Source organism: Aythya fuligula, chromosome 2, assembly GCF_009819795.1.
Source record: "Aythya fuligula isolate bAytFul2 chromosome 2, bAytFul2.pri, whole genome shotgun sequence".
Classification (NCBI taxonomy): domain Eukaryota; kingdom Metazoa; phylum Chordata; class Aves; order Anseriformes; family Anatidae; genus Aythya; species Aythya fuligula.
Window position 1 is genome coordinate 89,890,556 of NC_045560.1, and position 27,507 is coordinate 89,918,062.

General features: G+C 38.6%; 1 protein-coding gene across 4 annotated transcripts in view; it reads left to right on the plus strand.

Moving 5' to 3' along the window:
* FHOD3 (formin homology 2 domain containing 3) overlaps positions 1–27,507 on the plus strand; it is a 374,500-nt gene that overhangs the window by 330,622 nt on the left and 16,371 nt on the right. For all 4 annotated transcript variants that reach the window (XM_032181589.1, XM_032181586.1, XM_032181590.1 and 1 more), the window contains 6 exons: positions 2,497–2,679; positions 6,696–6,815; positions 7,291–7,452; positions 16,233–16,423; positions 18,171–18,363; positions 26,228–26,399. In XM_032181589.1, coding sequence (XP_032037480.1) covers positions 2,497–2,679; positions 6,696–6,815; positions 7,291–7,452; positions 16,233–16,423; positions 18,171–18,363; positions 26,228–26,399 — 1,021 coding nt within the window. The remainder of the gene's footprint in view (positions 1–2,496; positions 2,680–6,695; positions 6,816–7,290; positions 7,453–16,232; positions 16,424–18,170; positions 18,364–26,227; positions 26,400–27,507) is intronic.

Here is a 27,507-nt window from a genome sequence, read left to right on the forward strand (position 1 = left end):
CTGGTGAGTAAATAGTTGTTATAGGGGCAGTTGCTCTGTGGCTGGGGTGAGACCTGCCAGCACATCGGCAGCAGCTCTGATTCCATCGAGACAGCACTTTCAGCAGCAGGGGTGATGCTTGACAGCTGGCACCACATCTACAGGCTCCTTTGCTTGGCATTCCCTTTTTCACATACTGCAGTGAGCAGCAGAGCAGACTTGCAGTACTTGGACTCGAATACTTTGTGTCAGATCCATCTGGCTTGTGGTGTTTACATAAAGCTCAAGGAGGAGGAGAGTCCCTTTGGAAATAGAGCTTACTGTTTCCTTGCCCTCTTTAAAATGCCCGAAAGCAGTGCAAAATCTCTGGAGTATAGGCCCTGCACCACCACAAAATAGTTGTGGGATCCCTGGGTAGCTGCCAGAAGCCCTAGTTATTTGTAGGAGGCAATTGAAAATACTGCTGAAGTGTTAGCCTTCAAAAATGCATCAGAAGCATTTTTACATCCATCACATGGCTACTGCTCAACTCACCATGTATGGATGTTCATATGATCCTCTTTGCAAGCTGCTCTGGCTCACTGGGAGGGGTGTTGGCTTCTTGTCATTGTTTTAGAGAGAAGTAGGAACTCGGAGGCCTGACTTCTTCAGAGGTTCGCATTGAAAAACCTCTTCTGGGTTTCAGGCTCAGTCTCTCTTTTATGAACATTTTTAGGTGGTTATTGCTTGAACACTGAGAAGTGCCCTGAAGCAGCTACTTAAAATCTGTCACTTGATGCCAGGTGTCACTTAACTTACAGATTTCAGCATCTGAGGATGGATACATAGCACAGCTCAAAATGAATACACAAATGCTGTCAATCTGAACAGAACATTTTCCAAATAGACATTGACAAGGGAAATAAAAGTGTACTGAGAGATATTCTTCCTCTTCTATTTTCCTTAGGATAGGGGTAGATCAAAAGATTTGATTTCCTTATTACAGTAGATGCTCACAGACTTTTAACTCTCTCTGTTTCCTTTAGCTATAGGTGAGAGCAAGGGTAACTTATTGCAGCGTTCAAGCAAGGAGGATTTTCTTCTTCTTGTAAACTGAAAGACAATGTTCTGACCAACATTGACAAGAAGAACTTCTTCCCTATTTGTATTTGTGGAAGTCTGTGTAAGAAGATGGTCAGCTATATGAATGATGTGGCTAAAATTGAATAAGTCCACATTCAACGGGTTGAACATAGTTTGCTTATTCCTTGTTAACATTATTTGCTTCCTTAACTCTTGTTCTTTGCCAGATTGACCAGGAAAAGTCCCTAGTTCTCCACACTTAGCTGCAGCACTGTACAAGGAGCTAGATGAATTACTGGTACTGCAATACCAGTATTGCTGCTGGAATTGGTACTGGAATACCAGTACCAGTTGGGGCAATTGTGCTACTTTGATAAATTGGCTATCTCCACTGCTGGAACAAGCCTGTAGTTTGGATTGGCAGGTCTCACAGCTCTTTGGCTGTATTTTTATTTTGGTCTCCTTACCTCCAAAACAGCCCTTATCATTATAGAAAGCTACAGCAAAAACATGTCATTCCTCAGATGAATAAACATAAGTTGTGCTGAAAATCTCCTGATTTGTTTTAATGAGGCATTGATCAACAGGGCAAAGACTTCAACTTATCTGATGCCTTTATGTTGTTTTGCTTTTCTTTTTCATTTGAAAATGCATTCATTATGTTAAAAACTAAGAAGCAATACCTTTGGGAAGGAAAACTGCCACATGTAAACAAGCATGTAAAATCCAAGATTTAAAGGAAAAATATAAATGTTTTGAGCCATGCTGGCAGCAGAAACTGAAAATATTGAGATCGTTTTTCATCAATATTTTGGACTTTTCAGATCAAAAGAGAAAAAGACCATATGTTATGCAGTTCATAACTGTGTATTCAGTGAGTGTTCCCTGGGAAGTTGTCTTCACTTTGGGTGACATTTTTAGGAATGCCCTAGTATGTTGCAATGGTTTTCATGTTTCATAAAAGTCAAAACAATCTAAATGAAAAACAGTAAATGGTGAGAACAGCAAGGGACAGGAGTTCCTGTTGTGCCACACAGTGGTATCTAATCCATCCCATCTACTCCGAGAACCAGCCTTTTCTCCTTCTCCAGGCTTCCTTCCAAAAAGCGCAGTGTGCCACTTCGCTTAGAGCGAATTGTCAAGTTGTGCTGTAAGAAACCTTCCTCCAGCTGTAATAGGTCCTCAAGTTTTTTGTTTATATCTACAGGTGCACTGGAACATGCATAAATGTGGAGGATAAATTAAACGTTAGTATCTAGACTGACCTGCTGTAAAACACAGGCCACAAAATTTTGCTCCTTAAAAAAACTTCACTTTGTCATCAAACCAGCTTGGGTGAAGTCAAAATGAAGCTTGTTGCTGCTGGTGTCCTTGCTACTGATGCATCCCCATGCCCAGCCCTTACAAGCATCTCAGCCCCTCCAACTGACTATTGTTTTTTATCTCCCCTTGCAGAAAATTTTGACCATGATCCCAACCGAGGAGGAGAAGCAAAAGATCCAGGAGGCACAGCTGGCAAACCCTGATGTCCCCCTGGGCAGTGCTGAGCAGTTCCTTCTCACCCTCTCCTCCATCAGCGAACTCTCCGCCAGGCTCCAGCTCTGGGCTTTCAAGATGGACTATGAGATAGTGGAAAAGGTGAGGCAAACATGGGGAGGCTGAGGTAGACAGTCTTCCAAGTCTTTGCTTAATCTTTCTCTGTCCTCATTATTATATGAGTGTGTATTTTGTGGAAACAGTTAATAAGTCACTTTTATTTCAGTGGCTGACCTGGAAACAGCTGAAATGATCCTTCATAATCTATTTTTTCTATAAAAGAAAATTAGAGATTATGTCTTCCTTCCTTTAATTAGGCAGTAATGACATTGGAACAAAGAAGAGGGCTAATTCCTTACCACAGCTGCTCCAGATGTTATTCAGGAAATGTATAATCTCAGAGCAGTAAGAATTTTTCCTTGGACAAAGGTTGAATGAGGACTACAGGATTCACGCATACATCGTAAAATGAGAATATTGATCTTACATCCATTTGAACTAAGAAAAACACTATCCATTAAAGTTATTTCTGCTTATAGCTCTCTTACAAAATTGTAAACAAAAGATAGGATCATCCTTCAGGGGTGTTCTTTTCAGTTTGGTCACAGTTGACTGCCACCACCTTTTTCATGAACAGCGTTTATTCAGAGAACTCTATAGTCAGGTTGTATCATGTATGACAAATCACATACAAAAATTTCAAAATTACAGCATGACGGTGAGTAGATGAAACAGAATCAAACTGTGAAGGCAATTTCAGCTACCTGCTGACTTCCACAATCTCTTTCAGGAATTTCAGTACAGGAACTCTCTGCTGCACTTCTAGTGCATACCCTGTGTGTTGCTCTGGGTTCTTCAGGCAGCTCTCTCCTATATATATTATTATACATAATATTGCGTGATAGATTCTGAGAAGTGGGACATACTTCTGTAAAAATGTCTTATGCTTATCTAGCCATGGATATTGCAAAGGCTATAACAAGAATGGATTGATTTCCAGATGGTATTGTCAAGATTATTCAGTCTCTGCTTCATTTTCTTAGATTTTAGGAAATGTTATCAAGCTAATATTCATTTTTCTTAAATGTGACTTTAATCTTAGATAATTTATACTTCTGACTTATAAAACATAAAATATATGTATCTGGTCTGAATATTTTTTGCCATTTTTTCTCCTCTGGTATAGCTATTTATCCTGCTTTGAAGTTACCACAAGGCTAAATTGTTCCCTTCATGTGATCTGAGTTAGCAGGGGCTGCTAATCTATGTTTATACGTAGTATTTCTAACTTGCTCTCTGAAACATTTGAAACACTGCTAAAAGCGAAGGAAATTCTCGTTCTTTGCACTTTATAGGCAGTTACAGCACACTTGCAGCTTTCACTGTAAGCTGTGACACTTGATCAAATCAATGCATTATTTTGGATCGAAGTATATGCATGTGAAAGTATATGCATTGAAAAAGGAAAACCCTTTCCAAATTGTCTGTTTGATGATGTGTATAACATTCTGAAGTATTAACATGTATCTAACATTTATGCCTAATACAAGTTAATCACTGGAACACCTTTTTCTCACCTTTCTTTTGGTAACGTATTTCAACTACATACACAGAGGAGATAGAGTTTCAGCTTTAAATCTTCATTTTCAGTCTTTTGATTGCTCTGTTCATAAACAATGACACTGTGTTACTGCTACCTCTTTATACTGAACTATTTCTGGTGCAGATGCTGTCAAATTTGATTATCTTAAAGGGAGTTTAAAGGTCTTAGAAAGAGGAATAGAATGTTCCGTTGTCCTAAATCTGATTTTTTTATTTTTTTATTAAGGTCATTGAGGGCAAATATATCCTTATTGCTGACAACTTCAAAAGATCATAAATGAAGATAAGCAGGTGTAGAAATGAGAAAAGTTTGACTTCGTTTAGTTCCTCTTCTGAGCAGAAAGATTACCCCTAAGTCTAGGCTCCCCAGAGATGGTGTGCTAGACAAATAGCATCACCAAGATTGTGCTTTTGAGTGATACTTAAACTGTCTGAAAATTTTAAAAGTGCAGCAGAACTTAAGTTGTACAGTATGGTCTTGATACTTTCTGGTCATTTAAAATTACATGATAATCTATGCAGGCCAGTCTCATTTAAATACAAATATGGCAAATTACATTTTTGTCATTCCAAAATTCCCATCCAAAGCTTTTACCCCTCCCAATAAAGCATGCTTGTGAACTTGTATAGGTACAGTAAGCTATGCATGTTAATAACATAAGCATTTACCTGGCTTTATCAGATGTCTCACCACCAAAAATTCTAGACCAGCCCTCAAATTTCATTCAAGCATAATTTCTAGGTCAGAAACAAAAACATGGTAAAAAGGATATGTGATATAGCTAAGGATATGGGGCAACTGCATTATGTATATGCTTTTTCCGGGTAAAAGGTGAGTTTTAAAGGGAGCAACAATGGGTATTTCCCCTGTTAATATGGTACATAGCACACTTTTTTTGTAGGGCTTTTGTTTGTTTGTTTTTATGCTACCATAAATTCAAAAGCAAAGAGTAATGATAAAAGTGCACTATATGGAAGAAAGCTTAAGCATGGATAGCTTGCATGTAAATAGTTAAATAAAAGGCTACAGTATGGCCTTCTTGGAAGCCTTTTATGATACCTTTTTATCTATCCTCAGAATATTTTAAACCATCCTTCTAGGAAAGGTTTTTAAACAGTTTGCAAGTTGATGCAGGTTCGAAATGGTTCGAAAATCTGTGTTTGCAGCAGATGTATAGCATTGTGATTCATCTCCATAATGTAACAAAACAAAACAAAAAAAAATCAGTCCTGACTTGTAAACCAATTCAAAGAATTGTGTGCAGCAGTTTATTGATTTTAGTTTAACCCGATAAAGCCTTGGATGATTTAGCATCTCTCCTCTGATGTAGAAGTTACTTGGGTCACTGTGCCATTTCTTAATTTATTTCAAATTTGCCATACTGTTTTCTTAAGTTGAGAGTTGAGTTGTTCTGTAGTGACTAGAAATCCATGTTTCCTTTGTATTTGTGCTCTTATTTGTGGTAAAATATCAGTATAGTTTTTGAATGACCAGTTGTATTTCCCCAAGACAGTGAAGTTCACAGTTATTTTGCCTCTTGGTCTAAAATAACAGCTTAATTTTGGCTTCTTAGCTCATAAAAAGTGTAATAATTTGGGAAAAGAATGTTGCTCGGGGATTCTTTGGATGGCAATTGGAGATAGGAACAATGTGAACTGTAACTGTGCATATAAAATAAATAACCCTGGGCCTCACACTAAGATAGAAACAAGCTTACTCAACTCAATTACCCTCACTGTCTTCCTTTGAACTCTCTGGTGTAGTTCACTTCCCGAGGTAATGGAACTGAATTTATGTTTTCAAGTCTTATCAGTTCACATACCTATACTCAGACAATGTGTGTGGACGGAAGATGCATTAAGTTAAAAGATCAAAATGGGACCACTTTTAAAGCTTTATATTTGCAGTATTTTATGTTTTTGTTGGTGGTGGGGTCTTTCTTTAGTTTGGGGTTCAAGGTTTTGTGTTTTGTTTTGTGTGTGTGTGTTTTTTTTCCCCCATTTTTAAAGTCACACAAGCACAAAATGATATCTAAAACTCAGAGGTGACCATCGTTTGAAGAAAGCTTTAGGGTCAGGCTGTGAATGTCAACTCAGCCAGAGTTCTAACTTTTTTTGGGGGGTTGTTTTTTGAAGATTAGAAAGAATAGTTACAAGAAGCTTTCTTTTTTCACTTGGGACCAGGGGTGTTCATGTCCCTAATTCAGGTGCAACAGCCTTTTCAGTGATACTGTATCTCCTATTCAGAACCATAGAATAATCCCGAGGACAAGTAAGGCGAATGCATACGTAAACAAGCAACATTAGGAAAGTATTTTATGTATTTCTTTGCTGTCCTTGCATGTGATTTATCAGCTGGAACATGGAGGAAAGCCAGCACACATGGCTAGTTTACACTCTGCAAGACGCCAGTTCAGGAACTTGTTGCAGTAATTAATCTAAACCTTAGAATTAAAAACTAGAAGCAGCTATAGCCAACTACAGCCTTCACTTTCTTGTTTCTCTTCTCGTGGCAGGAAGTTGCAGAACCGCTTCTAGATCTGAAAGAAGGAATGGACCAACTGGAGCACAATAAAACTTTGGGATTTATCCTTTCTACTCTGCTAGCCATCGGGAACTTTCTGAATGGAACCAATGTAAGCCCAGTGTTCCAGCATTTCCCCTGAGCTTTTTCCTTCAAAAAGCAGAAGTGAAAACCATTATGACAGTTACAACCCAGTATTTATTGCTGACCAGAAATATAATCTAGGAAACAGAACCTACTTTTTCTTTTATTTGTGTTTCATGGATGCTCTTTGCCCTTTTCTGCATAACATGAAGGAAATTTAGAGCTAGGCGTTCTCTTTGTGTAACTCCCTTGAGTTCAATGTTGATGCTCCCCATTCAAAATGAAGAACTTTGTCATGAGTCATTTCACTGTAGAAGGACTCATTTTAGGTCTATTCTTCAGCAAGTTAAGACAATAAAAATAAAAGCAAGTTTCTTTTTCTGTAAGATTCTTCATCTTTTCCTTCTGCCCCTGCTTGGTAATCATTTTAGTCTACTAATCTGCATGGGATAGGATGGAGTAGCATTTTTTTTTTTATTTTCTTCCTGTTTTCCGTCTTACAGGCCAAAGCTTTTGAGTTGAGCTACCTCGAGAAGGTTCCAGAAGTCAAGGACACAGTGCATAAGCAGTCCCTCCTGCACCATGTCTGCACTATGGTGGTGGAAAAGTTCCCAGACAGCACTGATCTTTATTCAGAGATCGGGGCCATCACTAGGTCAGCTAAGGTATGTCTAGAGGGTAAATATGTAGATTTATAAGCTCCTCTGTAAAGTCAAATCTTTGAGATTTAATTTTATTCTTTGATTTGTTCCTCCCTGGTCACAGAACTTGTTATGAATGTGGACTTGTTGCATTATTCCTCACGGAACTTCAAAGATGCCAGAACACTGTGTTTTGAGCTTTATATCTGTCTGTCGGATGGTTTCCTCACCATGTTATGACAGCCATTTTCATGTTTCTTATACATATAATTAATGTTATATAACTATTAGGAACTATTTTATGGTTACTTTATTTTACCAATATCTTCAAATATGTTTACTTACTCTGTGGTTTGGAGGAATCTCTTCTTTAAGGCAGATACATCTCTTTACATATTTCAAAGTCACTAGACAGAATACGCTTCTGGGATAATAAAATTGTCTCCAGAATAAGTGTCCTTGGAATACCTTGTGTAATTCTTTTACTGTCCTCCTTATGACAATAAGTTTGATGAGGAGGAGTTAAGAAGGATAAAAACAAATAAAGGAATCCTGCAGCAGCCACTTTTTTTAAAAAGTGGTAATCAATTGACTAATGCATAAGTCTAGTCAATGGCTTAATTTGGAATGCAGAGTATTTATTGGTAGTACTTACGATAGAAGTACTGTAACCTCATTTTTGGGGCTCTCAGTGTGTCAAATTTCATGGACGACTCTTAAAAACAATGCATTACTCATTAATGGAATAAATTTGACAGAACATCACCCGGAGATAACCACCATGAAAATTCTGGTTTATAATTCCCATCTAGTTCAGTGTCTTGAATTGGACAGTGGCTGATACCAGCTGCTTGAGAGGAGAGCACAAGAAGCTTTGAAGGAGGAGGAAGATCTCTCCTAGAAAATTTTTTTTTTCATGTGTCATAATACTTATTATAAGCATTAAATGGAAGAATGATTGCTTTTCCAAAAAACACGTTGTTTTGATACTTTGAGGGGAAAAAATGCATAATCCTTTTTTTTTTTTTTTTTTTTTTTTTTTTTTTTTTTTACTTCAAAAATACAATCTTATTTTGGCTCCTAGAAAAGTTCTTGTGACAATGAGTTTCATAATCTAATTTTTTCTGCTGTTGCATTTGCCAGTTTCAGGATTTACTGTCTTGAGTATATTGAACAGTAGGAACTTTTTTTACCTCCCTACTTCATAAAATCCTAGAATTTTTTAGGTTGGAAAGGACCTCTGAAGGTCATCTGGTCCATCACACTTCTCACTGAAATGCCAAATTAAGCCAGGCTTCTCAGAACCTTGTCTGTGTTTCAAATAATCCTTCCACATCTTTTTTAGACACCCATTTCCACGCTTTTTCTCCATCTTCCCTTCTGGGATGTGTTAAATAATAGTAAATACAGCATTCTAACCTCTTCGTACAAATATTTCATGCTTACTATGTTTGCCCATTCTGTTTATACTGTCTTTTGTTAGACAGCCTGAGATTTTGTGTTGGTTTTTTTTTGTGTTTTTTGTTTGTTTTTTTTTTTTTACTGTTGCTGTTCTTCTGACACCAGTCATCTTTGGACTGCTCACAAGGGCATCCAGGCAATCTTCTGAGTTGATCTGGCAATTTAGAACCCAGCCAGACACGGAGTTACTCCAAGTTACTGCCTGCAAAGTGCACTTCGTGGCAATCTAAAGTAATGACCATGATCTGCTGAAGCAGGCTGACTGCTTATCACTTAAATCCCTAATAGCCCTCTGAAGTCAGGGCTAATCTGAGTTAATTTCTTGCCATCTGTAGATTTTACCCTCTCAGCATGCTTTCTTGGTCCCAAATAGTTTTTAAATATTTAGTAGAAACCACAAGCCACCTGCTGTTAACCCTGTCACCAGATGACAATCAATACGTATAAACTCTTTTATTTTGCTTTCAGCCTCACACTTCATAAGTTGCCTCCCATGAGGCTTCTTAGAAAGATTTTGAAAGTCTAATTTTTGTTCCTTGCTCTCATCTGTTCACCAGCTTATAAACATATTCAGAATCTAGTGATTTCTTTGATGTTTTGTTTTCCTATTTTTATTTATTCTTTCAGCCAGGTAACAGGTATAGTAATAAAGGTTGAAGCTCTACAGTCCTCTGAATCATCCTTGCTACTTTTGTCAAAGATAGGTGAAACTTTTGCTGTCCTCTGATTCCCCAGATTATTAAGTATAGTGAAAGCAGACTCATTTTAGCCTGTGGCATTATTTTAATTGCCTTTAGAATTCTTGTCTTCTGTTTGTTTACTGCTTTGTAAGCTATCATCCTCCTCCAACACATTTGTGTCTGCAATTGAATACTTGCTATTTGCTCATGTCTACTAACAAAGAAAATACAGAAAATAAAAACAAGTGCCAGAATAGGTTTCTCCCTGACTTTCTTGGTGATGAAGTTAGACAAAAAGAAGTCATCTTGCTTCCCTTCCCTAACTCTTGTCTTCCTCAGTTTCTCTCATCCCCAGTGATCCAGGACCTCTGACATGATTTTCTGTTTTTTTAGATACCATAAAGGGGTTTGTGGGTTTTGTTTTCTGTCCTTAGGTATTTGCTTTTTGGATTCTGTCTCTGCTGTGCTGGTTTTCCTCTTGTACAGCCTGTGTTTAGGCTCCGTTTTATTGCCTTCGCTAAGGCTGGTTTCTCATGTTAGGATTTTTTTTTTTTTGTTGGTTATGTTGAATGATTCTTCATATCTGCACACTTAGGTATATTAGTGTCTCCTTTCCTGCTTCCTCTCTTTGTTAAGAAGTTATTCCTTTTTTTTTTTACACAAAGTAATCACAAAAATGAAAATTGCCACAAAAGAGAACAGTCATTTCCTAAAATCCACACCACTATATACTGTGTACTCTCAAATGAATCTTCTATTTCTGTTTTTCAGCCTTAGAGAGGGGAAGAAGCTTAACCCAATGCTGTCACTTTTAAAAAATTTTTAGGTCTAAGGGTATGCAAAATTGAGCAAAGTCTTTCAGTCTGTGGTTTGCTGATCTAGTGGCCCTGCCCAAAGCGGATGAAATTCTGAAAAGGCCAGACAAAATCACATTAAGAGAAATTATAGCCTTAACCTTCTGCGTGACGCCCAAGGTCTCCCTTCTTGGGATGTTCCTACATGTGTTATACCACTGATGGATTACTGTAACAAGCTCTATTCCCACTTGATCTTAGCTGCCACAAATCAAAGAGTTAGGACATGGAAGCCATCCAAGCTGCCCTCTTCAAGGGAATGTTCACAGAGTAGGCGAAATCTTGGTTTAGGAAAGCTGACAGGAAAGGAGAACTAATATTTCACTGTGGATTAGGCTGTATTTTGAGCTCCATTTTGTCTACAAACATCTTTCAGAAGCCACAAAGGCTAAACAATTTCCATGCTGTAGATAAACAGAGATGCCCCTTCTCCTGATACACACATCATATGAGAATTTCCTGAGCCTTAGTTCCAAAAAAGAAAAAAAGAAAAAAAAAAAAAAAAAAAAGGCTCACCCAAAAGGAGATAGAAAGGCCAGAAAAAAAAATAAAATGGTACAAAAGTATTCATAGTTGTATAAAAGTATCTAGGGTCATGCAGGACTACTGTTTGTTTAGGATCCCATGTTTATAAGCACTTGCATATTTGTTCTTTTTACATACTTTAATTTGATCTTTTTTTTTTTTTTTTTTTCCAATGGTATTGAACTAGAATTGATACACCTAACACAGAAGCAGACCCCAGGTGTCTGCAGCTGAACTCAGGGCTGTTTCTAGCAGTTTGCTTACCAGTGTCGTGGGGGAGGGAAGGGGGATTGCATCAGCACTAGTATCTTCTGTTACTGAATGAAAAAGTATTCTTATTTAAAACGTTTTTCTTCTTTTTGATCCCCTTGAATAATTTTCCCCATGCATCCAGAAGCTGGCCAGCTACATAGGAATTGTCCTCCTTCCCTCAATTTTAATTTACTTTTAATTAAAATACCAATTTTCTGGCTTTTTTTATCTCCTTCAGCAAGGTGCATGGTTTGTTACAGGTACCAGGCAAGGGAGAAGAAGGCAGCTTTAAGAGCAAGCAGGAGGAAATGATAACATCACAGGGCAGGGGACAAGGCTCGCTGGCAGAAAAGAATTTAGGATTAGACTAAGCAGGGGAGGAGGAGGTCTGCAGCTGCCCCAGGGACTCAGTAGGGATGTGTGGGGAGAAAGGAGGTGATTGCAGCAGAAGTGCTCCTCTGGCATCTGCTTGATACACTGGGAAGCAGAGAAAGGAAAAAAAATAGTAGGGAAGTTCGTGCCTGCCTCCTGCTCTGCTTCAGCAGGGCTTCTCTTGCCTTGCTTGACAGAAGGTATTTCTCTGCAATTATCATTCGAGTATGCCTTCCCTACGTTTCTTCAAACAAAAACAAATGCCAAAAGTCATATTACTTTCCATGGAAGGAAGCTTGCTTGGGGGTGAGGGTACGAGGTTTCTTAGGCTGGGTCATACCTCACGGTGCCAGCTGCAAGGACAGCTGCTGCTGCTGCTCCAGGTCCGGGCACGGGTTAGCAGAGCAAGGGGAGAGGCAGAGCAGGGGGAGGCAGACTGGGGCAAGGGGGAAAGAGCTCCAGTGGCAAATGAGACTTACAGATTTGGTCTGAGAGAGAACAAATTCAGTTTTGCAGGTGCCTGATGGCATTGTGGTGTTTGAGTAATGTTTCAGGTGAAATGACTCAAGTAGTGTTGTAGATGCCGTAACACCAAGTGACCTACATCACTGCTTACTGGTGGTACTTCCCTTCCTCCCAGACAGTGTAGACTTTCATAAAGCATTTGCAAGTACATCCCATATTAGTGTGTTTATTGCAGATTGTTTGAGGAACAAAAATGTAGTGGAAAGGTTTGTACTGTATAGATTTATCTGATCGTACCTCAATAAGCACATATGATCTTTAATTTTTAATCCGGGGACTGATTCAGGTTTAATCATGTCCAAAATTATTCGGGCAGGATGCCAACTCTTACCCTAGAACCAGAAATGTGTGGGCAGAAACTCCTTTATACTTTGTTTTTGAGACCTGGCATCTACTTCACTTGCAATGTGACCAACAGGGTGCAGGTTGCACTGACGTTGGTCTTGGGATAATTCTTGTGACATCCAGTGAAGCAAGCCAGTGTGGAAATACTGGAGTAGACAGACTCCTGAATGTATGCCACAGAAGGTCGCTGCACTCAGATGACAGTGTATTTGCAAGGAGCAATTCTCAGAATTTCCTCTGGCACTGAACCAGCTCAGGAAAAGAGGAAGATTTCATGTTCCCTGCCAGAACTCATCCCTGTAATAATGTGAGAGTGAATGGTCTGACCCTAAGTTATAAACAGCTCAAGCTCAGCTGTGGTCCACTGTAGAAACTATCTTGAACTTTGAAGAAAGAAAGATTTTGTCTATGATTATGTGCATCTTTCTAGTACCCATGATAAAATAGTTGCCGTTTTATTGTGAATTTAAGGCAACATTTGTCGTTGGGAAGGTATCGGTATACTGTTTAAAGCACTTCCTGGAGAGAATAAAAATGCAGAGAATTGGGTCTTGCTTAGAAAATGTCTGGATTTGTTCACCACTAAAAGAAACAAGCTGTAGCAATAAATGATAAACGTAGTAGCAAACAATAGAAAACTTATATGAAGTAATTGAGGCTGCATAACAAGTTATGCACTGGCCTTCAAAATACAACTTAGGATAATATACAGTGATTTTTGAAAATAAGTGCTTTTCAAGCAAAAATCTCAGCTTTACCAGTTTCCTTTCACTTATTTCTTTCATGTTGTTTTGTTTGTTTGGTTAGTTTTTGTTTGTTTTTTCTTTGATCCAGGTGTAAAGTTTTTGACCCTATACAAGGGCTGAATATTAATAGAGGAATACTTTAATCGGATGTAGCATTGATAATTTTAGTAGAGTTCTATATTCTCAGTAGCAGCAAGAGTACCAGAGAATAGAGGAGATGTAGCTGGAAAAGGAAATGTGTGCAGAGCACGTACCAGATGAAGAAATTCTAGAGGAAAACAACCTGTTCCCTCACAACCTGTTCTCTCACAATTGTAAATGGAGAGGAGCCCATCAGGAGAAAGGAGGAACATATCAACTACATCCTACAAGCATTTAGAAAGTTGTTTTTTCTAAATTTATAGATGAAAATAAACATCCGGTGTCTGAAAGGAAAGTCATTTTTATTTTGCATAGCAGCCTAAGACCTCTGTTTCTTTCTCCTGAGATAAAAATGAGATTTATTTTTGAAGTTTTAGCAGAAGATAACAGTAAGTAAGACCAGCAAGCTTCATCTCTTTTGCATGTGAGTGTAATGAGTTGTGGAGGAAGAAGAAGATGTTTCCACCTTCCTCAAAATCCTGGGGGCTGGGCACAACATTGTATGCTGCTCTCTAAGGAGAAAGCTGTAAAGGCAATTCCAGATTACTATTTCCTTTTATTCAGCGGAGTATACTCATAAAATAATACCATAACAGTTCTTGTCTGACTGCCTCCTGTTCTGAGGTCACCTGGAGCTGCAACGTGATGTGAAGCTCACCTAAATTCCTTCTTAGTCACAGCTGCAGGCAAGAATTAGTGCACCTTTCCCTTCAAGAAAGAACGAACAAAAAACAAATCAAACTACAAACTACATGTCCCTGCGATCATTTCTTGCTATTATAAGGTATTTGTATTTGTAATCCTTCCATTGTTAGAAGACATCCCAAACAGAACAACAATAATAGCTAAAATGACAAGAAAAAGAAAATTACAATGATATTGCGGAACGCTGTGATTGCTTTTAAGAAGTTGTGTACAATTACTGATCTGGGTTTGTACCTCTGTGCTAATTTTTCATGGTCCGTTAAGGTGAGGCTAAAGTATTTCTTTGCAAAAGGATTTATATTTTACTTATATTTTCCACTGATACGAGTACCTGCTGTTTTATGATAGAAATGTGCATAAAATAGAGAGGCTTGTTGGTCACATACTGATCGGATTGATTCTGCTCAGAATAAACTAAAAGTTTATTCATTGTCCACACCACATTTGGATTCACAGTGAAGAGAGAAAAATGGCATTTCAGATGTCATGCAGGTAGTACTCTAAAGCTGCTTTTCTCATGTGTGCTTTAGATATACCATCTATGGAGAGCAGCAATGTGTTTATCATCAACAATGAAAATACTGACCTGGAAGGGACTTTTTTTATTTTTTATTTTTTATTTTCAAAAGCATATGCGTTGATATGCTAAAGAAAACAAAAACCCCACAGCTGCTCTACCTCCAGGGCTTTTTTGAATAGCAGAATGGATCAAAGGATGTTTTTATTTCCTTATGAAGAGGAAAAAGTCACCACATTATAAATCATGGCAAGACCAAATACAATCAATACCAGGAGGTTTGTAATCATAATGCACTTCTCATGGCTATACTTAGCGTAGGTCTCAACACTGGGTACTGCATACAGCTGAAAACTTCATTCTGTGATGTATAACCAACTGAGGTTGGAACCAATATCAGGAATTTTGGACTTAAAATAAAAAGAAGAAAAATTATGTTGAGACTTACTTCCATTGGATATTGATCTCAGCTGAAAAGACTTTACTCCAAACCTCTGCAGAATTGTAATAGTTGGTATCCAAGGCTCATTTCTTTTGCAGCCATTAATAGCTTTTAGCACAGATAGGAAAATTCACCTCCTTTCAAGCACAGTCACTGATGCTGGAGTGAACTAAAACCTGTCTCTGCCACTGATTTTCATTTAGCATTAAGGAATTAACTGGAGTACTGGATCATAACATCGCAAACTACTGTGTTTGGAATCTGACGGCTAAATCTGTGTTTTATTGCTTGAGTTCATCTGAACTGTGAAGTGGTATTATAAAATAAATTTTTCCTTTCTTGGAGTTTTAGAACACACTGGGCAGTTTTATTTTTCTTGTGTTTTTTTTTTTGTGTTCATATACTTATGTGCTGTGGAAGGGTTTTTACACCACTTCGTCCAGTCACTAGTAACATATCCTAAATGCCTTCTCTAGACTACTATGATTTGAAAACCTTTTTTGGTTGATGAGTAAAGGAGAACCTCTCTTTCACCTTCAGTGGAACGTGTTGGCCTCTGTCCTGATGAACATTACTGTAGGATGCAATAATTTATTTTAACTGCGTTGACGGATTTTCAAAACCATCATATAATCTTGTTAGAAAATTCATAATGTATATCAAGGAATGAAAGTTAGTACTGAAATCACTAAATAACACTTCCTTTGAATAGAGATTTAAAAAATCCTGGCCCATGAATTTTGTGATTAGAAGTAGATCATCTATTAACAAGTCAGTGCACAGCTAGGGAATATATCCAAGTACTTCCTAAATTGGCAAAGTGTTGGCTGGATACTACAGTGAGCAGCAAGCATGGTATAAAAAGCTATGAGTAGTAGAGAAAAGGATTAAGGAAAAGTGAGAGAAAGTTTTTGTTGCCTCAACAGAAATAATTGGGTCATGCAATTGCTTGTTGTAGCTATGACGATTTTAGCAAGGGAAAAAGCACATCACAGTATTTTATTGTCCTTTCTTCAGGTCCTAGGCCTCCAAGACAAAATAAACAGAAAGATATAGACAAAGTAAAACAGAAAGGGGCATTTCTTAATTATTTAGCAGTAATTAATAATGTGAATTAATATTGTTCTGCCACTAGAGTGACCCTGTCTTATACATGAGTTGCACTGTTCAGATATCCAAAGCTACTGTGATAGCATTTTGAGTAAAGTGTTATATTTTCTATTATTTTCTCTTTTTAAGGTTGACTTTGAACAACTCCAGGAAAACTTGTGTCAGATGGAAAGAAGGTGCAAAGCGTCATGGGATCACCTTAAGGCTATAGCAAAGCATGAGATGAAGCCAACTCTAAAGCAAAAGATGTCTGAGTTCCTGAAGGACTGTGCAGAAAGAATCATAATCCTGAAGATTGTTCATAGAAGAATAATTAACAGGTAAAGAATTAAACTGGTGACAGTACTCGATGATATGTACTTTGCTAAAATTATAAATTATGACATAACACGATTTTTTTAAGTGTGTATAGGTAAATATTCCAGCAAGTACATCTACTAGGATGTATATGGTGCATATGTTCTCATTCACACCTGTTCAAGAAATATCCTTACTCAAGGAAGTTTCTGTATTTCCTATAAAAAGAATCAATAATCCAGGCAATCATTTGTTCTCATGTTGCAATAATTGGGCCTTTGAACTCCAAACTCCTTAAAGCTAGCATCTTTGTGACTAAGTTGCTATATTTTCTGTCCTTCCCTGAATACTTTTTAGAGGGATTGGCTTGCTGTCCGGTTAACAAGAATATGCCATGGCAAAATATTGAAGTTCTGATGATAAATTTGTCATACGTGGAAGCTGAAAGGGGTCATGTACAGTGAGTTTTGTAAGCAGCACCACCCCTGTCTGCAAGATCTATGACTACTTCTTTTATGCCTAAACAGTAGGAGACAGATTTAAGATTCCTTTCTGTAGGATTTGCCCTTGGATTTAGTTTTATCCAATGAAATTAGCCCTAATTGCAGTGTTCTGAAATGTACTTTCTCATGATAATTCTGCATAAACCTAAACTTTTTTTTTCGCATACACATATGTGAAAGCCATTGTTTAAGTCATCGGATTAATGTAGCTTTAATGTAGATTAATGTAGCATCGGATTAATGTTTCTTCAGTTTATTAATGAAATGTTGAGACATTTTCCAACTACTGAAGAATTTCCAAATTACTTTGGTCAAAATTAGGATCTGCATTCCAAATGACCCCAAATTTGTCAATATACAACTGAGAAGTTAATTCAGTTCTTCTTCTGTTTTTGCAATGACCTCTTTTTCATGCTATAATTAAGCAGAAATACCAATTGCAGGAGAAGGGACGTGAATTCACCAATTTACTGTAGTGTTTATCGTATGCATTGTATAAGTAAGAAAAATACTAACTTTTTCCTGTTAAGTGCTGCAGAACTTCTGTAGACTTATCCAAAAATGTCTCTGTTTAAATGCATCTTTCTAGGATTGGGAAAACTTTTATCATCGAGGATATGGATGCTGTTAAAAGGGATTCACATGCATTTTTAAACACTCAGTGTGTTATTTTTGATCATGCAAAATAGAAGCAATAGTAAAAGTTGCAAATAGTGCAGAAGCTATGAATGCCACAGAAGCAGTAAAATTGTGAATTGAGAGTATCCCAAAATAAATTACTTGGAAGATAATATAATTTTATGGTCATTTTTGTGAACGAGAAATTCTTTTCTTCTTGTGTTTGCTAGCCTGTAAATCTGCATTCTTCTTGTCTAGACTTTCCCCAACATCCTAGCAGCCTCTTTGAAGTTGCTTAATACAAATAAATAGGATTGAAACTTAATAAATATTTTTTTTCTATAACTGAAATGAAATTGGTCATTCACATTCCAAATTAATCATATAAAGTAGAGTTCCATAAGCGTCTTATCTCCTGCATCAGCCTGGGAAAATGGACTGGGATGAAGTTATCATAGACTAGGCTTTCATGTTTTTAATTATAAACCATGGCAATGTTACGCAAAAAATCCATGAAAATTTTGTAGCACAAAAAAAAAATATGGGAGTTAATAAAGTAATAAATGGATGCAGTGAAATGTTTTGTTTTGTTTTCCTATAAATGATCAATAAAGATTTTTCCCCTTTGCATTCACTCATTGTTTTCCAGGTTTCACTCATTCTTGTTATTTATGGGCCATCCTCCCTATGCAATACGCGAAGTCAACATCAATAAGTTCTGCAAAATTATTAGTGAATTTGCTCTGGAGTACCGCACCACCAGGGAACGAGTCCTGCAGCAAAAACAGAAACGAGCTAACCACAGGGAAAGAAACAAGACCAGAGGGAAAATGATCACAGATGTAAGTGGCAAAATATATGTCCCACAGCACCAATTTTTAAAACAGTCTTTCACTGGATGTCTTATATGAATAGTCGTTAATCTTTATTTTTATTATTAGGGAGTTCTTCTACTGTAAATAGTGGCCTCTTTTCTTCTAAAAGACAAAAACTTGCAAGTCCTTGAGTATAGGTTTATTTTTCTTCATGCTAGTTTATAGAATGCGAACAAACCAAGATTATGCATCCAGAAAGACCATCTCTTTGTTGCACAGACAATGCAGAGAATCTCTGGTAGTCACTGAAATCTGTGTGTACCTAATAAAACAAGAATATAAAAAGAAGATAAATACTGGAAAATTAGGATGCTAGTTGAGGACATGTGCACGTCATGAATGATGAACCGTTGTAACCATTTAAGTGGTTACAAGTGAATTTAAAAAGTTGTTTTTTTCCTCTATCTTTGAATATTTTAATATACACTCTTTGGTGTTAGTATTTTACATACTATTACGTGTGTAGGTACCTATATATGCACACTTATGGGTGTTTTCTTCTGACCTTTAAAGCACAAAACAGCCTATTTTATGGGAACAAAATACTTCGGGGTTCTGAAAGCTGACACATTAATGTTCACAGTAGGTGTTACTCTTCAAACTTTGCTGATAGTATTCCTGCATACCAATAAATTAAAATAAGATTAGTTTTCTCAGCATAGTAAGCTTTAAAATCCCCTTGACTTTTTAATCTTTTTTTTTTTTTTTTTTTAAGTTGATGTAGTTTGACTCAATCCAAATAAAGTTCTAAGAAGTGCCAGTACTTAATAAAAGTTTCCATCTGTCTCAAAATCCAAATCTGGAGTCTCGATTAGATGAGAGTATATCATTGCATATGAAGCTATCCCTACTTTTAGCATGAAAAGTCCTAAGCTGATTTCACTTTTATGAGTCCTCAAACTTAAGTTGAAAAATTTGTATGTGTTGAGATTGATATAAATTAAGATCGTTATTAATTCATTGACTCAAAGTCATTTGTAGATCTTTCCTGGCAATACCCTCTTTAAATCTGGATATCTGCCTCATTTACAGTGAATGTTAAACCTGTGCTATTATCTCAAAACGTTTTCCTCTTGGTCTTCCTTGGGAAAGGAAGGGGCTGTGATTTTACTCAAAGGATATAATATAGTCAGGCAAATTTTCAAAACTACCACTGAGGAACTGACATTATTTTATTCAATTGCTGCCCAGTTTTTCTACAATATTCTAGAGGACCTAAAAGATAACATTAACCAGAGAGATTGGTAAATTAATTTTTTTGTTTCCTGAGGTAGCTTGAATACTTTTTACTAGTTTAAACAATACAAAGATATGAAGGAGTTCCAGTTTTCCTAGAATATGACATAGTGTTTCTGTCTTACTTGGTTGTGGTATGACTGAGAAGCTTCTCTAAATCCTATTCCTGCAGAAAATGTGAGAGAAAAAGGAAATCTGACCCTTGGAACCTGGATTCAGGAAGCAGAGAAGGGACCCTTTAAAACAGGAAAAGGATGAGGGTTGATAGGTAGTCAGTAATGAGTGAGGCCAGGATGATGGTTGTTTGCTGAAAATGTAAGAAAAGAGGCAGTTAGGCCTCTCCCAGAAACAAATACTATTGGGAGATGCCATTTGTTCAGCTCAAGGTAGTGTTGAGATTTGACAAGAATTAAATGCCGTCTGACAGCTGGTATTCCACCTAAATCTTTCAGGTCCACAGAAAGGGAGCATTTTTTGCCTACTGCTATTTAATAATCATATAATGGTCTTTAAAAAAAATCCACTTTGAGGGGGAAAAAAAAAAGCATTCTTTGAAAGTCCCCTTATAAAGATGTTCTTTAAGAGAGTTTTTCCTGTGGCCATATGGTTATTTCAGGACTTAACTAAAACTCTTTATCTGTAGCCCAGTAGTTATGGCCTCATTTACGTTTCGTTTGATTGCAGTACCTGGTAAAACAGAAATAGAAAGTTGCATCAGGCTGTCTGTCACAGCTTCCTTTGACAGCTGCAGTAATATCTATCTCAAAGTGAGCTTCCAAGTCAGCAGGATGGAAGATATTTGTGTGTGAAGAATGATGAAAAAAAGGAGTTTTATTGTAGCATTGTGTTGGCTGTGCTTTGTGCCTGCTTCTGATTTTCTTACTGTCTTATATTTGAATGCATTGGAGAGGGAAGGTGTATCAGTAGCGCACTGACAGTGTGTTGAACTAGGTAGAACTGTAACACCGATGGAAGAAATTCTAAATCTTGGCATTGGAAGGAAACTCGTTGTAGAAAGTAGTGCTAATAAGAATAGTCATGCATAATTTTAACTTCTGCTTTGGGTGACCTAGAAGGCTATTTATTTAATTGGCTATTTGATGTCTATTTCACTACCCTTTTGAAAGTTTCCTTGGGATCCCCTTTTCATCGCCTTATACTACATTGTTTTCAGGCAGAAGAAGAGGGTTTTTAGCAAAAACAGGAAAGGAGTGAGCCAGAACCATCCCAGTCCTCAACAGGAAGGCACATCTCGCCTATACCTCGGCCCCCTGCAGACTTGGAAGGCAGAGGGGTGCTGGCTCTTTGCATGGAGAGAGTCTGCTGGCTCCTCGCATGGAGAACTTTCATCAGCTTCAGCAACTCCTCGCAGGGAATAGGGCTGAGAAACAGGCACGATGAGGAATATTTCCATCTTTATTTTAGCCTTTTACCACAGATCTTTATGTTTATGTGTTCTTTAATAGCTGAAATGGACTGGGCACTGTCAGTTTAAATCTCAGTGAAAGTTGTCTGCAGGAGAGAGACGGAGCAGAGGGGAAAAAGAGAAGAACAGTAAGTTGCCACAGTTTCACAGGGAAGATTGCCTGGTCTGTGTAACTTTATATCTGGCTTTAGCCAGTGATAGCAGTCACTTATTTCAGGCACACTAAAAATAACAAGCAGGCAAAAGAGGGAAGAAATGCAATTATAGATATGAGTCTGAGCTTTTTAATGATTTTTAATAATAGTAGGTAGTATAAGCATCTGTCTCACAGATTTATGAAGCTCTGCTTTTTATGATACTTGAGAGTTTCAATTCCAAAATTACTATGTAACAGAAATAATATTTTTAAATGGCAAATCCACCATATACGAATGCTAGCCTAAGGGAAAAATGGGAGGGAGAGAGAAAAGCTCTGCAAATTGTCCTGCAACGTCCAGTATTGGATGACAGAAGAATGGAGCAGCCTTTTTTTCTTAAAATTAGCATCTTGTGCTGACAGGAGGTATTTAGCATAGGAATATTGTTCCAGTGCTTTTTGGTAATATTACATCTGTTAAAGTTTTCCTAATTTATTAACATTTCTCAGTGTATTTTCAATGATGAAATGAAGAAGGAAAGGCAGAACGTACACAGCTGGGTGAGAGCAGATTCCCTCCCTGAAACAAAAGTTTCATTAATTTTTTTGCTACTTTGAGTCCTATTCTCTGTATTTACTGATTTACTGGGGGCAGATGGCTCTCCGGACATGGAAATATGAAGGGGACCTTGAACCACTCCTCCTGAGTAGTTATGGGTGTCAAACAACAGTGGTTCTGGGTTTGAGCCCCTTCCATCCAGAGCAGGGGGAAGAGAAATGGTAATGCCCTGAAAGCCAGAGGAGCACATTGCCCTTAAGATAAGTCCCCTGCAAATCACTTTTAGGTAGACTAAACGGTCAGGAAGGCCAGGAACTGAGACTTTCCCTGTAAAGAAGAAAACACACTTTGGTTTGGAGTGCAGTCCGTAATGTGTGTATTTTGTTCTTGTACCTTTCCCTGAGTGCCTTTGCATATTTTTAAGCTTAAATAGCTCTCCTTCTGCTTTTTATTTATTAGATTGGTTTGCATATGGGTTAGAATACAAACATGTTCTTGCTTCCCTTTCTTCTCCTTTCTGTTTCTTATTCATGCCAAAAAGTAAACAGTGGCGGCCTTCAGAAGAATAGCTTTACGGTGTGACTCCCCACCCCCCGGGGGGTGGAAAAAGCAAATGGATCTTTTCATAATGCAAAGGGAAATACCTGCTGAGGTCCCTCTGCAAAATATCTGCTTGTCTTACTGTCAGTGCCACTGTGTCCAAAGCAAAATAGACATCTCACCCTTTGAATAAAACATATCCTTAAAAAGTAATGTTAATGTGCTGCACAGCACTCTCACAACTAATCTTCTTATGGAGATTGTGCTGAAACTAAGCTAAGGGCCAAAGTAAATCAGGCTTTCATTTTTAATGATGAATGTTTCTGGAACAGAATGTATCAATCCCAGACAGAAATCACAGTTGAGATGGAGATAAGGTCGAAAATATATATTAGTAACACAAGGCAGGCGAATAGAATTGATGGAATGCTACTTAAAAAAATAAAAAATAAAAAGATGCATCAAATTTCTAGGGTATGTTTACACTTTATAAACAGTCTAAACGAAAATTATGGAAATAAGGAGCCCAGATACTTGAGAAACTGCTTCACTCTGGGAACCATTTATGTGGGGTTTTGTACAACATGGTAAAGAATTCCCCAGGCACTTGGGAACATAGCTCTAAATACTTTGCTACTTCCCTGTAAACTCCCAAATTCACAAACACTCCATATCCAGTAATATTTTGATATGCCCATTACATTTTATGTAATGTAACTGTCAAGGCAATTTTACATGCCTGCTGTCACAGAGGGTAAAAGCCCTAAATGACAAAGGTCACTTGCATGTCTGTAATTTCCAGCTACTGAAAAACTTCTAGTGCGTATTCAGAGACTGCTCAGCACTTGATTTTAGTCCTCTGCTAAATTGAAACTTGAATATTAAAAACAGCTTAAAAGAAAGAATTAAAGCAAGCACTTAAGTGTAGAGAAAATGAATTGCCAAGAAGCTGACCTCTGCACTGGGAGAAAGGACCTCCCTGTTCTGAACAGAGCTGGCAAAAGGAGAGAGCCCTTCCTAGTGCTCTCAATTTCCACAAGGTGAAAAGTGGGCAAGCCACAGCATGACTCAAGGGAGAGAAATGGGATGGTTTAGGGATGATCTCAGTTCATAATTTCTCTAAGAAAAACCAGGAAATTCTATTTCAAACCCTGTCCTACTGACAGTGACAGTCTGTTCTGTGTACAATAGGATAGTGGCTCATTAATTAAAAGACATTAGCCAGCTGATTGTCTAAGGAATGAATTCCTTATATGTTTTGTGTTTTTATGGCCTCCTGTAGCTGCATAAACAGTACCATGGTTACCTCTTATTTTGTTGTGGTTTGGCCATGCTGTCCTTCCTAAATCTTGCTGTTTGTCCTTCTCTGCCCTGTCCTCTGTTTCCGGTGGCAGACTGATGAAGAAGAGGATGCCGAGGTATGGTTCTTTGAAAGAGCATGTCATTCCCATGTCCCCTGTGTGCTGTGACATCTAATTCCTAACTCAGATAGTATGGACTGCTCGACTCCATCTGCTCAACTGGAACTATGAACCATGACATTTTTCTCATAGCTTTTTGGCTCTATCGTTAAGAGTGTGTTTTTGCAGTCAGCTTTAACCATATGCATACCTGCTCTCTTGAACAGGGCTATCTTGATCTGAGGCCTTAATAATTTTAAGTTTCATCATTTATTTTCTTCAGTGTCTGTTTGCTAAACTGCAAAGTAGCTCCGCTACCCAAAATATTAGTGATCTGAATGTTATGGGGATCATCAGTTTCATTGGGCTAAGGATTTCAGTGATAATTTCATAGTCATTATTAATCCATGTGTGCCCAACTATGACTATTTTATAAAGTGTTCAAAAGCATCAGGATATAGGGAGGCAAAGCAAGTTGTAGTGGTTATCTTTGCTGTATGAAAAGTGACCAAGATACTTCAGGAACCATAGAGGTAAGCCATGGACTACTTCATACATCTATCATAAATTGCTCCTGAAGATGATATTGAAATTTAATAAGGGAGTGAATAAATAACTTAAGAACTATCAACATTTGCTCAAGAGGTTTGGGCTTGGGCATTAATCTACATCAGTGCCTGAAAACTAAGGAAGTGAAATTAAGCTTCCTGGCTATGTAGCTTCTCCCTAGTGATGGTTTATGCTGTGTAGCTTAGGCTGCAGAAAGAAAATTACAGAAATTAGATTTTTTATGCCAAAGTTTAACTAATGTGTGAATACTAACAGTTATGTGAATACTTTATCCTGTGTTTTTTTTTCTAAGGTGGTACTCATTACATTTACAACCCATTGTATATAAGTATTCTTAGTGCAAAAACTGCATGTACTCTCATGGAAGTTTCTCTCTAATTTTGGGTGGGGTTCTTTTGTTTTGTTTTGTTTTTATGTCTTTTAATTTCACATGTAATATTCTAGCACTTGCACACTCCACATCAAAATATTGCAAGCTAATATTTTAAAAACAAAACAAACTTCTCAGTATTAAAACTAAGTATCACACTGGTATATTTAGTTTAGTGCCTTATAGGGATTAGTGTTTCACTACTCAGCTGGCTGTCCTACCCTGAAAAGTCATCATGTTAGAATAAAATCATCCTGTCATTGATTTCTTGATGGAATTTTTTCAGTTTGCAGTCTAACAACCCAGGGAGACTTGATCAAAGCTCTGAAAGTAGGCCTGAGCCTTTTCTTCCAATTTACTGTTCTCTGAAGGAGAGGCTCTGCAGGTTTGCATCGCTGTAGCTGACTGGCTTGATACCGTCAAGTTAATAAGTAATGTTGTTTAGTATGCAGAGGAGGAACAGAGTGCAGCACGCCTCCCTTTATCTTTGCTGGATCTGTGGGAATAAGAAAGATTAAAAGAAAGAAAAAAAAACACTTGAGTTTCTGATAAGTGATCTGACTGAAAACACCGAGGGGTATTATTATCTGTTGATGCCTGTTTGCTGGTGAGAGCCTGTCCTTTCTGCAGCTGGGGCTGTATTTCAGATGTGCTGTCGTTCTTCTGTAGATGAGAGCAATGGGGAGAGCACCAGCACTGCAGGCCGGAGGAGGAGAGCAGCCCCCGGCTCCTGCTTCCAGCACACTGCTGCAGACCCCTGCCCTCCTTAGAAAGCCTCCATTTCTCCCGTCATCTACCTGGCTGCCTTTCCAGGGGGCTGTTTTCAGCCACCGAGGGAGCTGTCGCTCCCGGGCGCTGCGTGCGTGCGGTTAGCTCGGCCGCTGTTGTTCGCGTTGTTGTGGTGACAGCGAAGTCACGGGTGGGCCGGGGAAGCAGAGGGCAGATTCCAAAATCTCTCTAAGGTTTTGTTTGTTCTTCTAACTGCTGACTGCAATTTTTGTGTTTTGGCCATGGAATAATTTGGCTGGGTGTTTTGGGACTGGGGATTTTTTCAGCATTACTGGTGATGTATTTTAAGTTTACTGTACATATCTGCGTTTTAGAGCAGCGTGAGAGCTCTCTGTGGAGCAATGCAGAGAGGCAGGAGGGAGATGTCTTGTCCCCAGACCACCCTGCCAGTCCTGCCGTGTCACAGGATGGTGATGCTACAGGAAAAAAAAACACAACAATTTACTTGTGTCAGGTCTCATGCTGTCCCCCTCAATGTCACATTTGACACACAGCCTGGGTCAAAGGTTTCAAAGCAAGCTTTTGCTTTGTACCTTGTCCTCGCAGAGAGGGGACCAAAATTACAAAGTTTGAGCTAGTGCATCCATTTTTCCTCTGATTTTGTCCATGCCCTGCTGCTGCTGTGGTGTATTTTGGCTCGTGGTGTGTGCTCTGGGAGAGGAACCACCGTTGTTGCGCTCCTTGGGGACTATCTGTACTCCTAACCCCATCCACAAGGACAAGGATTTAGGCTTCCACCCTTGCAACTTGCAGTCTCAACGCTGGCTTTCTTGGTTAAAACAACAAATCCTCTCTCTTCCCACAGTCCGGCAAGTTCTCCAGCACCTCGCCCCCCTCCCAGGGCCAGCCCCAGGGCCTGCAGTACGCCGAGGACGCTGCAGAGCACGAGAACATGAAGGCCGTGCTGAAGACCTCCTGTGTCGGCGGGGAGAGCACCACGGCACTGGGGGTTCGCACTCGCAGCCGGGCCAGCCGAGGTAAATGCCAGCAGCTTCTTCTTGGCCACCTTCCTGGTGGCACGGCAGCCTCAGGGTGACCCGAGCACACGTGGTGGCCCCCTGGCAGTGCCCTCACAGCAGAAAGGGTCAGAAGACCCCGGTGGTATTTCCGTGCTGGAGGTGGTGAGCTGGGGCATGGGGACGCAGAGTACTTTCCCTGAAGTTTTAAGGTGTGGGTTGCAGCCGGAGGGTGTTTGGAGCACAAGCTGGCGCAAGTTGTTTCCTCTCCCCCTGTCAACTTGATTGCCCACTCACACCACAGTTTTTATTCCTGTTTTCGTTGTGGGGCATTCATGGTTCATGTTTTCAAAAAGGGGCATTCATTATGTAGTTTTCTCCATATTTTCAACAGAAGCATTAGAAGGTAGCAATTCAAACTGAAGAGAAAGGGCCTTGCAACATTTTAGGAATCATGGGAGAGAAAAGGGTCAGGAAAAAGACAGTGAAGCTTTTAAAATCTCCCCTGCTAAACTGTAAAGCTACTGGATTAAGTGGGGCCTGGGGACATAAAAAGAATCTGTGGACAGCCCTGCATCTCCTTGCTGTCCTGACAGATACCTCCTTCTCTGAGCTCCACAGTGCTCTGCTGTTTCTGATGTCAGCATGGTGATTTCTGAAAGTTTACATGGAGGAAATGAAAACCTGAACCAATCTGCTGTTTCCAACACTTGATACTCTAAAAGAAGGGTTCACTGGTACAGCCGTTTTTGGCAATGAAGTATTTGCTTCTTGTCCAAGGCATGATTCACTGATACACCTCTTCAGAAGGGCAGTCACTAAACCACTTCCTTGTTGTTAAGTCAACTGGTGAGACTGGGCTCACCAGTTCATTTTCTGTCGTCTTCCCCTCACCCCTTCCCATACAAATGCTACCTGGAAGATAGTTTTGAAATAAAGAGGAATGCACCAACATTTAAGTTGCTACTCTTCTGTTTTCATATTTCTTTTCCCTCACATCTAGATATCTTAAACTTACTTGGTTCTTTTTGATGGCACTGATACCATGGTCAGAGCATTCACCACTAAGTGTGTGTTTGTGTAGTTTATTAAGGTTTTAAACCCTGATCCTGTCTAATTTAGAGGTTTC